General features: G+C 48.4%; 1 protein-coding gene across 1 annotated transcript in view; it reads left to right on the top strand.

Annotated features, from left to right (window-relative positions):
- Positions 1–234: 234 nt before the first annotated feature.
- RIPK4 (receptor interacting serine/threonine kinase 4) overlaps positions 235–15658 on the top strand; it is a 25388-nt gene continuing 9964 nt past the window's right edge. Inside the window, exons 1-2 of the mRNA XM_041487788.1 lie at positions 235–416; positions 8908–9199. Coding sequence (XP_041343722.1) covers positions 235–416; positions 8908–9199 — 474 coding nt within the window. The remainder of the gene's footprint in view (positions 417–8907; positions 9200–15658) is intronic.

The following is a 15658-nucleotide window of genomic DNA, read 5'->3' as shown; positions in this document are numbered from 1 at the left end:
CGGCGCTCCCCCATCGCCGTGCCCGCGGAGCGAAACCCCGGGGCACTTCCAGCCCGAGAACTGCCTCGCCTCCGTGTCCCGGGACAGCAAAAGGAGCCGTGCAAAACCCACCCCCTCGGCCGTCCCAGGAAGTGACGGCAGCCCGGTCCCCCCGGCACACCTGAGTCACCTGGGCGGGCGCTCGGCAGCGCGGCGCTCCGCGGAGCCGGGCGGGGTGCGGGCACGGCTGCGGCCATGGCGAGGGACGGCGGCTCGCCCTGGGCCATGGGGCTGCTGAGGACCTTCGAGGAGAGCGAGTTCAGCAGCTGGGAGAAGATCGGCTCGGGGGGCTTCGGGCAGGTGTATAAGGTGCGGCACCTCCACTGGAAGACGTGGCTCGCCATCAAGTGTTCGCCCAGCCTCCATGTGGATGAGAAGTAAGGGGAATAAGAAGGGAATGGGGGACACTGGGGGGGACAAGGGAGGCTTGCTGGAGAGGCGCTCCGAGCGCTCAGTCGCCCCGCGGATGCGCGGCCGGGGATCCGCGGGGCGACCGAGCGCTGCCGGTGTGCAGCCTCACACCCCATCTCGGATCCAACCGCAGCAGCATGGAATAGCCCAAATGTCCTGCGGGTTCCCTGGGAACCGTGGAATACCCCAAATGTCCTGCGGGTTCCTTGGGAACTGTGGAATACCCCAAATGTCCTGCGGGTTCCTTGGGAACCATGGAATACCCCAAATGTCCTGCGGGTTCCCTGGGAGCCATGGAACACCCCAAATGTCCTGCGGCTTCCCTGGAAGCAATGGAATACCCCAAATGTCCTGCGGGTTCCCTGGGAACCATGAAATACCCCAAATGTCCTGCGGGTTCCCTGGAACCATGAAATACCCCAAATGTCTTGCGGGTTCCCTGGAAGCAATGGAATACCCCAAATGTCCTGCGGGTTCTCTGGGAACTATGAAATACCCCAAAAGTCCCGGCTGCCCCTGGGAACAATGGAATACCCCAAATGTCCTGCGGGTTCCTTGGGAACCATGGAACACCCCAAATGTCCTGCGGGTTCCCTGGGAGCCATGGAATACCCCAAATGTCCTGCGGCTTCCCTGGAAGCAATGGAATACCCCAAATGTCCTGCGGGTTCCCTGGGAACCATGGAACACCCCATATGTCCTGCGGGTTCCCCGGGAACTATGAAATAGCCCAAAGGACTTTCTCACTCTCTACAACTCCACAGCCTCAACAAATGTCCTGCGGGTTCCCTGGGAACCATGGAACACCCCATATGTCCTGCGGGTTCCCCGGGAACTATGAAATAGCCCAAATATCCTGATGGTTCTCTGGGAACCATGGAATACCCCAAATGTTCTGCTGGTTCTCTAGGAACCATGGAATACCCCTGTGTCCCGGCTGTCCCTGGGAACCATGGAATACCCCTGTGTCCCGGCTGTCCCTCGGAGCCATGCGGAAAGCATTCCTGCCCTGCCCAGCCGTGCGTGTGCCGGCTTGCTCGGGCTCGCTGCGGCCCCAGCAGGCACCGACCGCGCCGGGATGGGATGGGAAGGGCAGGACGAGTGGGAATGTGTCTGGGATGGGAAGCAGGGGCTTGGGAAGAGCCAGGCCTGGCTCACGGGTGCAGGATTTGTGGCTGATGTGGTTGGGGTGCGGGCGCTGGACGCCCTTTGGTGTCTTTGGGGAGCGGGTGCTGAAAGGAGCCGTGCTGGGAAATGTGTCCGTGTGTCTGTCTGCTCGGGATGAGTCCTTGCAGGTGTGTTGTACTGCAGGTGAAGGTGCCCCACTCCCCTGCCTCTGTCCCTCGTTGTGGTCCTCGGTGAGCGCGATGGGCTGTGCTGCTCTCACGGAATCACAGATGGGTTTGGGTTGGGAAAGTCCTTAAAGCTCATCCCCTTCCAGCCCCCTGCCGTGACCAGGGACACCTTCCACTATCCCAGCTGGCTCCAAACCCCATCCAGCCTGGCCTTGAACACCTCCAGGGATGGGAGCTGTGGAGTGCAGGTCTTTCCCAGGAGAGGAAGGCTGTCAGGTGCATCTCTGGAAACATCCCTGTGCTGTAGGGACAGCGGTGGTGAGCGCTTCCAGCAGCTCAGCCTCTGTGCACAGGGAAGTGAATGTGCCAAACCGTGTTCCTGGAGCTTTCCCAGCTCCACTTGCTCTTTGGGATCTCTACCAGCTCACAAGCTGATTGTGCAGTTCAGTTTTTGAGACGTGGGTTGGCTCGGTCACAAAAGGTTTCCTGTTGGTGCCTTTCGTGCAGAAAGAGGGAGATAAGCTAGCCCAAGACTGAAAGCGTTTGTAAACCCATCTTCTGCAGGATTTCTGGGGTACTTGAGCATCTTTTCCAGTATCTGAGTTGCTGACTTTGCAGTAGGCATGGCTTATAGAGTGCAGTAAATGAAATTAAATGTCCTTTGGAGACGGAGAGTTTACTACATGCATAAGGTAACTGTGCTGTCTGTGAATAAAATGGAAAAGACCTTTAAGTTGGAGAGTGCTGATCTGCAAGCCCCCTACTGTTAAAACCTCAAAGGAGATTTCAGGTTTGGTGCTTATTGATCAAAATAGTACCGTGGGTGATTAATTTTGAAGCTAAAATTAAAACGTGTCTGAAAAATAAGCTGGAACTTTTCATTTGCATTGTACATCTAGAAATTTACTCCAAAAGTTAATTTCCACTGTGAGACAAAGGATGCTACACCTATTTTAAAATGTTTAGTAATTAATTTTAATATTTATTTATTAGTTTAATATTTAATAATTAGCGTTGAGATTTGCTATCAGATCTCTGTATTAATGTGTACCACGTGCAGTAGAGAGCCACTTGTCCCTCCGTGGCTATGAGGTGTGCAAATACTGGAAGACCATACAAACATGCAGCTCAGTAAGCAAAAAATGCCCTGAGAATTGGGAACTTTGAGGCCACAGGGCTCCTGCACCTTCTGATTGATTTTAATAAACCACTCCTTGAATAACTTATTTTACTGCAGAATCTGTGCTTTAGATGCTTGAGGAGAGCATTGATTAGAAATTGGAGTGTCCCTGGCTTTTGAAAGAGCTGCCCCTGCTAAATAAATGTAAACTGAGTTTTAATTTTTTTTTTTTAATTGCTCATTTGATTCATGGGCTGTTCTATCAAACCCCTTTCAGGAGATGGTTATGCTGAGACTTTTTACCCAAAACTTTTCTAATAAACCTGTGCTATTCAAATGGTGGGGTGGGGGGCACAGACAGAATCAAACACAGCCTCTTTAGCTGGCAGGTTGCAACAAGCCTGTGTAATTAGATTGTTAATCCTGGAGATTAGCTTGACTAGCTGTTTCTTGGAACCCTGTGAAGAGTTAGAAGAATTGCCAGTGGTATCAGAAACATTAGCTGAAAAGCACAGAGGCTTTTTCTGATGTATTTATTTGGTACCACATTAAAAACCCTGTTTGTAATGGCTTGGTGGTGGTAATACCCTGTGTAGTCTCTCTTACTGTGTTTCTGCAGACAGTGAGAGATCTGGAGTAATTCCCTCGGCAATTATCACATCATAGAGCCAAGTGGCCTCAAGCAGAAGAAAAACTGAATGCGGAGCCAGAATGGTTCTTTACCTTTAAGCCCAAGCCCTCTCAGACAATGCAGCCAAATTCCATTCCTAACACCTTATTTGCTCCCACTTTCCTGAGATCTTCCTCTCCTGGGACTCAGGATGCTCTCAGGGAGGTTCAAGGTAAATCGGAACAAAAGATTTTTGAGACCCAGAAGGGTGGAGGAGCCTCTCCCCCAGGACAGTGAAGTCTCTTCTCTTTACCTGTGTGAGCCAGAATGGAAATGTGGACTTCAGAAAAACAGTGGCAAGCTGGGAGAGAGAGAATCCTTTGCTGATGTCTTGTGTTGAACATAAACGTGCTGACTGTAAGGTGTAACATTTCCTGGAGAGGGATCTTTACTGGAGTTGCTGGCCATGGGGGTGACTACAGGCTGTGGAGGTGGAAAAAAATTAAGGAAAAAAAAAAAAAACAAAAAAACCCCAAGCAAAGCCCTACATATATCTCCCTCTGCACATCCTGGATTTGGGAATGGAGCAGGACTTTGAAATTGAGGAGGTTTTAGAAATGCCTCGCTGTTAGTGGATGCTGCATTTTTGTTTAGGTGGTGAAGGTGAATGAATGTCTCTTCTGTGTAAGGAGAACCTAAGAGTCACTTTGTGCTCCTTAAAGAGCCTGGCTGTCCTGTACTCCTCTGGTACCAGAACTGCACAGATCTGCTAGCAGGGCTGACATCTGTTAACCTGAAAAAAAGGGATTTTCTTCCTTTTTCCCACCCTCCCCCCCAGACACACTCTGCCCTGACCACGCAGTGGGCTTTGTCTTCTCACATTCACGTTCTTCTCTGCGAGTCAGCAGTGTGGAAGTTGTTAAATATGTACCCTGCAGAGCAGAGGCCACTGCTCCTCAAACCTCTGCCACGATGCAGGTGAGAGGAGTTCCTGAGGGTGTTCAGGGGTGGTGTGATTTGGGGGAGCCCCACCTGCACCCCCAGCACTTTGTGAAGAGGCAACTGAAATTCCTGACTGCAGAGCAGGGCTGGATCTCCCTGGGCTGGGAGAAGCCTGGCTGCTCTGTGTCTGGAGCTGGCTCACACAAATGGCCCCAACTGCAACTTTTGAGCTTCTCTGGAGCAATTTTTGAGTTCCTCTGGAGCAACTTTTAACTGCTCTGTCTCAGACTCCATTAGGGAAATGTGGTGGTGGGGGAATATAAAACTGCAAGGACTGCCTGGTGTGTCTAAGGTTGTAGTTTTACGGCAGTGTTATCTCTAGGGCACAAAGATTGGATCCATGCAAATGCAGGTGCAGCTGTAATTCCTGCTGTTCTTGTGGCAGGGTTTGTGGGACAAGGGCTGGGCCCTGGGGACTGGGGCAGTGGGCAAGAGCAAGGCCCTTGTGTCTCCAGGAGAATCCAAGGAATGCAGCCCTGGCTGTCTGATGTGGAGTGGAAGCAGACAGCTCTTTGGAGGTCTCCAATTCATGGTGTATTTCTAGTTGCTTTGAAATGAGTGATCTGTACTGACTTTTGTGACAGAGATGCTCCTTTGGCACTGGACCCAGTGCTGGAGCTCTTGATGTGTGAGCCCCTGTCTTCTGGTACTATTTACAGGAGAAAGTGTGTGCAGCCCATCATTTGCATGACCTCAGCTGTCCTGTAAGCTTCGTTTTTCTATTTTTTCTCCCTCTTTTTCTTTTTCTTTTTCTTTTTCTTTTTCTTTTTCTTTTTCTTTTTCTTTTTCTTTTTCTTTTTCTTTTTCTTTTTCTTTTTCTTTTTCTTTTTCTTTTTCTTTTTCTTTTTCTTTTTCTTTTTCTTTTTCTTTTTCTTTTTCTTTTTCTTTTTCTTTTTCTTTTTCTTTTTCTTTTTCTTTTTCTTTTTCTTTTTCTTTTTCTTTTTCTTTTTCTTTTTCTTTTTCTTTTTCTTTTTCTTTTTCTTTTTCTTTTTCTTTTTCTTTTTCTTTTTCTTTTTCTTTCTTTTGCTTTTTTCTTTTGCTTTTCTTTTTTCTTTTGCTTTTTTCTTTTTCTTTTTTTCTTTCATTTTCTCTTTTTCTTTTTCTTTTTCTTTTTCTTTTTCTTTTTTCGTTTTCTTTTATAATTTTCTTTTTTCTTTTCCTTTTCCCCCTTTTTTCCTTTCCCCCTTTTTTCCTTTCCCCCCTTTTTTCCTTTTCCCCTTTTTTCCTTTTCCCCCTTTTTTCCTTTTCTCCCTTTGTCCTTTCTTCTTTATCAATTTTTCTTTCCTCCCCTCTTCTTTTTTCCCCTATTCTTTCTGTTCCCTCTTCTGTCCCCCCCTTTTTTCCTCCCTTTCCCCCCTCTTTCCTCCCCTTCTCCCCCCTCTTCTCCCTTTTTTCTTTTTCCTTTATCACAACAAAGTTAGGACACCCTCCTGTAGCGAGAGGGGAGCGGAGAAGACAATTCCCACTAGAGAAGACAATTCCCACTCTTCAACCGCGTGGGTACAAAACAACAAACCATTCCGGCACAGCCTTACACCTACATCTCCCGAGTGAGAAGCCCCACCAGGAGCTTTGCTTTTCCTGCCCTTTGCTCAGCCCAGGCTAAGCCCCGAGCACGGAATAACCGAGCGCTCCAGCGCCGCCCCCGCCGCGCCCTTTGATCCGCGGGATGCGCTCCCGGCTCCATCCCGGGGGCAGAGCCTTTTTGTTGGGGCGATGGGCGCCCCCGGAACGCCTCGCCCCGTGCCCAGCGCCGCTGGCATCCTGCGAGGGGAAAGGGAAGGGAAGGGATGGGAGAGAGCTTTGATCTCTGCCTGCTGGAGGAGATCTTGCTTTGAGAGCTGTTTGTGTCGGTAGCTCGCTGCTGGTGGCTGCTTTGGCTCGCTTCGCTCCTTTTGGCTTCTTTTCTGCTTCCAGAAGGTGGCAGGGGTCCTTTGGGAAGCTGTTGGAAAGCCCACGAGCTGTGCCAGGCCGCTGGCTGATGGGGTTTTGAATGCTCTGGGTATGGGAAAGTGCTAAGGGTGGTAATTGTTGCATGGGGGCTTTATTTAAACAGGCAAATTAGATAGAGGGCACTCGCCTGTTATTCTCTTAATTCACTCTATGAGCTGGATCTGGTCCAAGCAGAAATGGAGCCTTTTTTTTTAGACATTACTTTAATGAAACAGAGAGTTCTGATTTGTTAGAAAACGCCCCATTTCCAGCAGCCAATCCGTGCTTTTGGCGATGCTCTCTGAGGCTGTTGCCAGCCTGAGCACCCCATCCCGAGGAGTCTTAGTGGTTCTTGTCAGACCTTGGCTGCTGCCGGGCTCTAGCATTGCCTGGGAGGGCTCAGACAGGTATTTTACATCCCTGACTCCAGCTCAGCCCAGGCCCGGTGAATTATGCTGGGTGAATTATGCTGGCTATGCGTGTGGCTTGGGGGCAAGGAGTTGGTTGTGTTATTCATGGGCGCTCCCTTCCAGCGTGCCAAAGAGCAAACTGGGTACTTGTCTGCAAAGGCAATTATTTCACAAGAAAGTTGCTGTAGGGAGCAGCAGGAGCCAACATGGTTAATGGAAAAGATTTCCCTTATCTTTTTTTTTTGTTTCTCTCTTTGCATGTATGTCCCTCCTTTTTAAACCATTTTTCAGCCTGATCTTGCCTCTGAAATGGGTTTGCTGCTCCTGGTGGGAAATGTTACCCTGCAGCAGGCAGCAGACCGCATTCCCAGCCTTGGGGAGTGTCCTGCTGCTGAGTTTGAGGGCCAAATGACAGCTCCCAAAATCTGAGAGTCCCTCACAGGCTGTGCTTCAGCTTCTCCCAGGTCATCCAGGCACTGGGGGACACATGAGAAGACTTGGCTGTGTGCAGGCTGGACTTGGTGCTTTCTCTTTTTAGAAGTGCACAATGGCCTTGGATTTGAAATTTTAAAACCAAAATAGTTTGGCTGAGCCGAGGCTCTGCCATGAGGCTCCCACAGTGGTAACTGGCATCACTTGTTGGTGGCACAGAGCACAAACTTTGTCCTTTTACTTCAGGTACTGTTGTCCATTAGATAGTGTGCACATCTTTGGGTGCATTGCAGGAGCTGCTGTGTAATAAGAGAGGGTCTGCTCAGGAAATATTACCTGTCTGACCTCCCTGTGCCCTCTTCTGTGAATCTGTGGCAGCAGCAGTGATGTGTCCGTGCCCAAAGCTGCTCTGGGCAGAGTTCATAATCACTAACAATGCAGTTTTTACAGATTGAAGGGTCTTTAAACCATCAGATGTGGCCCCTCTTTGTGGGCACAGCCAGCCTGGGGACGGGACCCTTGTTTCCTCTTTTTGAGACCCTGTGGGCTGTTGCAGGAGGCTGTGAGTGAGGCGCAGAAGAAACGCACAGCAATTAAGGGTCCTGAGCTGGGAGGCTGCAGCTCGGGCTGAGTAACACTGACCCCTGTGCAGGGTGAGGCTGAAGTGACCTGTAAACAACCCGGGGTGCTCATTCCAGCTGCCGGGCCCAGGCCTGTTACATCACTGGGAATGGTGAGCTGGGAGTTCTCAGCGCCTGCTGGGGCTGAGCTGGTGCGCTTTTGGACTTCTCACATCTGTGTTTTGGGGAGGGTTTTGTTGGGTCTCCCTGGTTGCAGCGGGCAGTTTGCTCCCCTCACTGGTGGGTGCAAGGATTCCTCTCCCAAGGTTTGGCTCTGTGAACACTCAGGATGCTGAAGAGGTGCTGTCTGGCTTCTCTGATTAACACAGCCTTGTGACTCACCAGAAGTTAATTACTTCAGCCCAAGGAGTTCCAGCAGTGGTAAAGCTGGGCTCTAAGTGTATCATCCTCTTTCTGAACAGCACAGCATAACCATCAAAGCAGGGAGATGGGCTTTGCACTGGGGATATTCACCCTGCAGAAGTGTAGGGCTCACCTGTGCTCCTGCAGCTGGGAGCTGCCTACTCTCATAGTTGAGACAGAGACAGTACAAAGCAACACACTCCGTTTTCAGAAGGCTTCCAACTGTTTTTATTATAGCATGAATGCTTTTTATTTTTCTTACAAAACTCCTAAGTTTACACTTTGCCCATTGGTCACGAGAGACAAACAAAGTGCTCATTGGACTAGGCAATTGCAGGTTTCTTTTATTTATCCTTCTTTCTTTCTTGGTTTCTGTGTCAGTGACCTTGGTAGGAAATTCTTTCAGGGGTAAACGTGAATCCTCTTATCAGACTTCTTGATGGCTCACAGAAGTTGTTGTAAAACCTCTTCTACAGCCTACCATGGAAAGCATGAAACCCCAAATCAGTAAATATGGAAATACAGCTGGGGTGCAGGCTGCTGAGATGCAGTCTGGGTCAATCAGGGGATGATATGAAATGTGCCATTGGGTTTTATAAGAATTGTTTTTGTGCTGCTTGGCCTGAGGAGAAGCAGCTGCTCCATCCTTCACCTCCCATTCTCTTCCGCCCAGGGAGCGCATGGAGTTACTGGAAGAAGCCAGGAAGATGGAAATGGCAAAGTTTCGCTACATCCTTCCTGTTTATGGCATCTGCAGAGAGCCAGTAGGCTTGGTCATGGAATACATGGAAACGGGGTCCCTGGAGAAGCTCCTGGCCTCCGAGCCCCTGCCCTGGGAATTGCGGTTCCGCATCATCCACGAGACAGCGGTGGGCATGAACTTCCTGCACTGCATGGCCCCCCCCCTGCTCCACCTGGACCTCAAGCCTGCAAACATCCTGCTGGATGCCCACTACCACGTCAAGGTAGGCACTGGATGCTCTGTGCTCAGGGTGTCCAACCTTTGGATTGACCCCCAGGGCTCCTGCCAGATGGAAAAAGCCTGAGAGAAAGCAGCAGCATTCCTTTAGAATTAGAGAAATGCCCACTGACCCAACCCCTCTGATTCCCGTGTTAAAATCCACCCAAATACTGCCCTTAAATGAATGCACCTGGTTTATGCACCATTCTAGTACATAAATAGAGGTGTGGTTAGGCAAGTTGTGAGAACCCTCCTGAAATTTTAGAGGGATGCAGTGAACTCTGGTTCTGAGACCTAATGGGTCCTGCCACAAATTTTTTTGAGAACAGGGGGAGAAAAGTGGTGTGGGCCTCTAAATCATCTTTGCCACTCCACAGTTGCCATGATTGCCTTGTTCTGAGTCTCTGTCTGCACCACTAAAGGCACAGATCTCATTTACAGCTGGAGCCTGGGGAAGCCTTCCCAGAGGCAGCTCATTTCCATGTGCTCAGGGCATGTACAGAGAGGAAGGATCTCTGTCCTGGCTGTTCGTGCATACCAGAGGTCACGGAAAGGAATTTCTTTTGTGGCTGTAACAGCATGAAATTATTTTCGTTACCCATTTCCAGAGTGAACAGGCAAACTTGTTAGCCTTCTCTGCTGGAGGTTCTGTGGTCAGCTGGACCAAGGAGGTTGTGCTTGCTTTCTCAACTTTCTTTCAGAGAGCACAGAGACTGAAATACATTTTTTCCCTGTTTTATTTTAGTGTTCAGTTGTTTTTTACCAGTGCCATAATCCATCTGCTCCTGGCCCTCTCACTGATCAAGTGCCCTTGGTCTTGCCTGTATCATTCTAAAAATGAAATTTTCACTAAATAAAGACAGATTTCCTGATGTCATTATAGGGTTGGAGCCATAAGAGGTGTGTGCCACTGATGAAATCACACTTGTGACGGTCTCAGCTTTTTTACTAGGCCTCTTAGTCATTTATTTCTTAGAAGGATTTTCTTTCTGAGGTAGGAGGCATCTGCAGGTGGTCATGCTATTATGACCAGAACATCAGGATTTCAACTGCTGAAAGCCTGTTCTCACACAATAGTGCTGAGAGGCCTTTGCTAAGTATTTATTTACTTAAAAGTTCATGCTTGCTTGCATAACTTCTTAAATTCCTGATTCTTGACTCATCCATGAGCCCAGATAGCAAGGCTGTGTTTTTCTCACTGTTTCACAGCCTGGTGTTCTGCCTGCTGCACAGCCTATATCTGCATGGTGATGTAACACGAGGGGGCAAAGTGCAAAATGTGCAAAAATAGAAAAGTCTCTGGTGAGGTCATTGCTGACATCCCTGATGTGCTTCTGTGTGAAACACATCAAGGTCTTCAGATCCTTTCCGTGGAGTCCAGAAAGGAATGGTCTGATCCAAACCTTTTCCAGCCAGCAGTCTTTTACATCCACAGGCATCTTGGAAAGCCCTCCAAGAAGCAAAGCAGGCACAGGAACCTATGTGCAGAATAAGAGATGAACATATTCTGTGAGGTGCCTTCACCTTAAAAATGTGGCCCCGAACCTTCTTTTTGCGTGACGTGAAATTTACAATTAAATTTCAGACCCTGCAGCTTGATTTAATGTACATTTTCTTGCTGGAAGGCTAATGGAGCTGCTGACTGAAGTGTTTTTAGATGTCAGCATTAATTTAGTGTGTGACCTGTCCCTAACAGAGTCCTAAGGTGAGTGAAGAGATGTTGCAGACTGCAGAAGAAGAGTTTGGAGGTAGGGAGGACCTTTACAAACTGCTTGCCCTTGAGCCAGGAAGCAGTCAGTCTTCCAGTGGAGAGCACTGGAAATGCTGCTGTGCCATCCTGCAGTTAAATGCAAACACACCCTGCTCCTTTTACGAGTGCTGTGCTCACTGTAAAGCCCTGAGTGAGGCTGGTGACTCAGGCAGTGCTGCTGTACAGAACTTATCATCAACTGGGTGCCTCCATATCGTAAAGCCTGGCCATTACATAAGCCTGTGCTGAACTGGGAGGATAATTAGGAGGATGGCATTAGCCTGGGCAGGGATATAGATAGACAGATATTAACTTTAGCAAAGGCACATGGCAGGGTTCCCTGGTGATTTTAAGTGTTTGTGTGTAATGCGTACAGCGCAAGGGAAAGGTTTGCTGTTTTTTGGAAGGTGGATGCATCCATCCTCCCTTGTGAGTTGGTGCTGGGACCTCCCTTCCCTGCTCATGTCCTGCTCCATCTTGTTTGCCTTAAACACTGTGCTTTCCTTGGCAGGATTATTCCATACCCAGGCAGGTTTTGTCTTCCTTCATGTCAACCTTTTCCTCCTGTTTGTACCAACACGATGCTCCCTTGCCCTTTTCTCCAGTGTTCCTCATGTTCAATCTTCCAGTATTTACATCCTGCCTGACCTCTGTTTCTTTGCTCAACTGGACCACATCTTTTGAGCTCATTCTTCAGCTCTCCTGCCCTCCACACACATTCTGGATGTGTCCCCTGAGCTGCTGTGATGTGGCAATCGCCGGCACGGGGGAAGCAATGCCACATTCCAGCTCTGCCCTCGTGGGCTGGGAGTTTGCTCCTTCCCTGCTGCAATGTGATCTCTCTGCAGGGCCCTTGGTAGGAGAATAAACACCCCACCACGTGCAGAAATCTCATGCCCAACTTGTTGCCAGCTGCCATGCCCTCATGATCTCTGTTGCTGCTTCGCAGGTCTCCTGTCTTCCAAAATTTCGTGGTCAAGAGTGTCACTTTTTGTTTAAAATTAAGCCAACCTGCAGCTTAATACTTCTGGGCAGAAACATTATTTTTATGCTCTTGTTTCTCTCACTGTCCAGCCTGGGTTTTTTGCAGCTCCTCGTCTTGTCATACATATATTTGTACGCAGACATACATGTGTATATGTGTGGGTTCATGTACACACAGACAAGCCTGACCAGTTGTTTTTAATCTCCTGCATTTTGGTTTTAAGGAACTTGAAGCAGAACGAGCTGCTCTCAGCTGTGTGCTGCTTTAAGCTCTCTGTAGTTGCTTTTCTCCCCTCCCCAGTTCTCCAGTTTAAACCAGTGTGAAGTTTGCTGCTGTGTTGTACCGTGCTGGTGGTCTGGCCTCTGTGGTCTTCACTGTTACTTGCTTCAGCTGCATAATTTCTGAGAATGAAGTTAGAAGCAGCCTAGTCAGATGGCAAATTTCATGATCATAAAGCTTCTTCATGTAGGTGGTTAACTGTAGGTGCAAGCAATACCCAGGGGCCAGGCTGGTAAGGAGCAGTTGTCTCTTTTTTATTAGACTGCCTGAAGTAGGTAGCACAGCCCCTTTTTTATCAGCTGCAATTGCTCTCCTGTTATTACAGAGGAGGAGAGCCTTTGTTTTGTGTGTCCCTTCTGCTTGTTTCCTACCCTTCCTGATCAAGGTTTCCATGCAGGGCTGTCGTTGCACGGCTCTTTAATCCCAACCAACAAAGCTGGTTTGCACCGTGATCAATTCTCTGATTGATCTGATTGTGGTGGCACAGGGGAGGGGATAAAACCATCCCTGTCACAGTAATGCAGATTCACCATGGATTAAAATGGGTGTTTGGCTTTGGTTTGTGCTGCTTCTGAAAGGAAGCATTGCAAATGTCCCACCTGAAACTGGTTTGGAGGTGTTAAAAGTTTCAGGGCAGGTTGGAAAAGGATGGAAATGAAGTCTGTTTCAGAAAAGTTTATTTTAGAAGCTAACTGAAGTGCATTCATTAAAAAAACCTGTTAATAAAGACATAGGTTTGAAGTGCACATTCTGTTGGTATTTGGAATTAATTTTTAGTCATAATTTTTGGTAGTCCAAATCTGTGACCTGTGCAAATTTCTTTAAAATTTCAGGCATTTTTAAAGAACAAAAATGTAATAGCCTTTCCCCCTACCTCCAGAAAAAAGAAACAAGGGAAACCTCCCCTGCCACCAGACACCCTAACACCCCACAGACAAATGTGGGGGCATTCTCAATATCCAAGTGCAGAGACTTTGTACAGAGGCAAATACTGCATGTTCCAGCAGAGATTAAAAATTAATCCAGTGGATTTGATGCAGAAAACCTTTTGGTGAACTCTGTCCCTGAGTGCAATGCAGTGGGTTCTTGAGTTTTGCTTGCAGAAAAATGACATAAAGCCTCAGGAGCTAAGTGCACAGTTCAGGACACCAGGAGGTGAGAGCAGAGTTCAGGGCAGCCTGTCAGGTGTCATCAGTAAAAAAAAAGGCACTTTCCAAGCACTCATTTTGTTCCTGGGAATTAGATCCCTGCAGTGTTTGGGAATAGCTGACTGTAGTAGCTGTTGTGGTTATGTGAGTGAATCTACTAGTTTAAAAAAAAAATAATTACAAAATAGAAAAAAATTGCAAAAATAATTTCTTAAAGCATCTAAAACTTTGCAAGTGAGTGTTTTCGTACGAACTAGAATGGAAAGATCCACAAATGGTAGAAGCAGAGAAGGTCTTGCGCGCACTGAGTTAAAAAACAAACTGAACTAAAAATAAAAACAAATAAATGGAAATCTTCAGATCTCGGAATCCTTCGGTAAAGCGAGCGTTGCTGGAAGCGGGCAGGAAAACACGTGCGGCTCCCATCCCTGCCTGGTGCTCACGTGTTGGTTCTCATGCAGCCCTTGAAGGAGCAGAGCTGCCTGAACATGAACATGAGCATGAACATGAACATGAGCATGAACCATCCCCGAGCCCGCGTGGGCTCTGGCCAAGGCTCCTCTCCCTCCTCCCCAGCTCCCGCCGCGGGTTTTGCGTGCAGCAGGCTGTCGCCGCCGTGTCTCCCCTGCTTTTGAAGGGACCTACCTGAGATCACTGATGTTGATGCCTCAGGTTTGAGCTTTTGTGTTTTTCAGACTCTGTGCTGCTTTAGTGTGTGGGTCTGGGTTCATATTATGGGATGGTGAGCTCTGTGCACAGAGCAGGGAGACAAAACAATTCCTGCTCCAGCTGGGCACCAAGGACAAATGATCCAAATCTCAGCCCAGGAGCACAAACCCCGTGGGCTGGAGAGAGAAAAACAAGCAGGATGGGAGTGCAGGGGCTGAGCTGGAATTGGACACTGAACTGCAATGTGCACATGGAGCAGAGCTGATCCCAGGGAGAGACCCCGTGAGTGCTCGTGCATTTTGGGACCATTTGGGTTCATCTTGGGGGCAGCCCTGGCTGGGCTCTTGTGCTGCCCAAGGTGCATCCATGGAGGCCTTTTCATAAATCCCTGCTTTATTCTTTAGTTCTGCCCAGCCTCCGTTCTAGGTCAGCCTTCACAAGGCATTGGCTTGAGAAGCAAGATTGTGGATTCCCTCAGAATTTAGGGAAGGGCAGAGCCTGGGGTGGGCTGCAGGGACCAGCAAGGATGTGGGGGAAGGAGTGGGGAAGGGTGCTCCACTTTCACTGCCTTCCCCAGCAAAGGAGTTGCAGAACGAGGTGCCTGGCCAGCAATTTAAAGGCAAACCAGGCAAGTTAAATGCCTGTATCTTCCACCCACTGCGCAGTTCCCACTGGTGTTTAAAGAGCCTGCATGACTAAATACACCATGCAGCGTGGAAAATTCGCCCTAGAGGAACTAATAAAAGCCACAAAAAGCTGCCTGCAGAATGTTGCTGTTTTGTTGCAGCCTGCAAGATAACAATTCCTCAATTTCCAGTGCTTTCTCCTGCAGTATTTGGTATGAACGAAGCCCTGCTGTACAGGTGATTTTTTTATTAATTGACATAACACCCAGTCCTTCACACTAGGTAGGAACAGATCCACATGGTGAAGTTCTTGCTAGCCCAGGGAGGGTGTATGCTATGTACCTTAGATGTTTCTTAGTTTGTAGGGTGACTTTTTTCTGTCTGGAGTGCTCAGCTCTGCCTTAGCCCCCAGCCTTAGATTCACACAGCGTAGCTCCAAACACAGGAGTGTCACCACCATTTCATCTCTTTATTCCTTAACTCAGGCAGTAGGAAACACGCCATTGTTTAGACAAAGAGGGAGGTGTGTGGCTTTAATTATGCCTGGATTTCTTGAGGTGTGCACAAGCCTCTGCCTCACGTTAATCAAAGGAGAGCAGCGCTTCACCACGTCGGATCCGTTCGGACTTGCAGGGTTCAGTTCATTTATGAACCTGACACCACAGCCTGCTGTGATGCTGGGGTTGGGCTTTTGTTCTCCTGTGGAGCACACCAAGTGCCCCAGACTCATGCAGCATTTCCTGTGGTGGTCAGTTTGACTCTTCCCAGGGTGACCTGGCATGTGGACAAAGGTTTTCCTGCTGCTGTACTGGGCTCCAGTCCTTGTCTTGTTGAGGAGTCCAGCAATCCCTCTCTTGAGAGTGTAGCTCCACAAGGATGAGAAACCATTCCTCCAGATAACTTGATAACTTTGCTTTTTCCCTTTTTTTTCCTTTGTTGTGTTTTTTTTTTTTTTTTTTTTTTTTTTTTTTTTTTTTTTTTTTTGGGGGGGTTTTTTTTTTTTTAT

Source organism: Pyrgilauda ruficollis, unplaced genomic scaffold, assembly GCF_017590135.1.
Source record: "Pyrgilauda ruficollis isolate IOZ18807 unplaced genomic scaffold, ASM1759013v1 scaffold84, whole genome shotgun sequence".
Lineage (NCBI taxonomy): Eukaryota > Metazoa > Chordata > Aves > Passeriformes > Passeridae > Pyrgilauda > Pyrgilauda ruficollis.
Note: the sequence above shows the minus strand (reverse complement) of the source record. Positions and strands in the feature narration are given on the sequence as shown.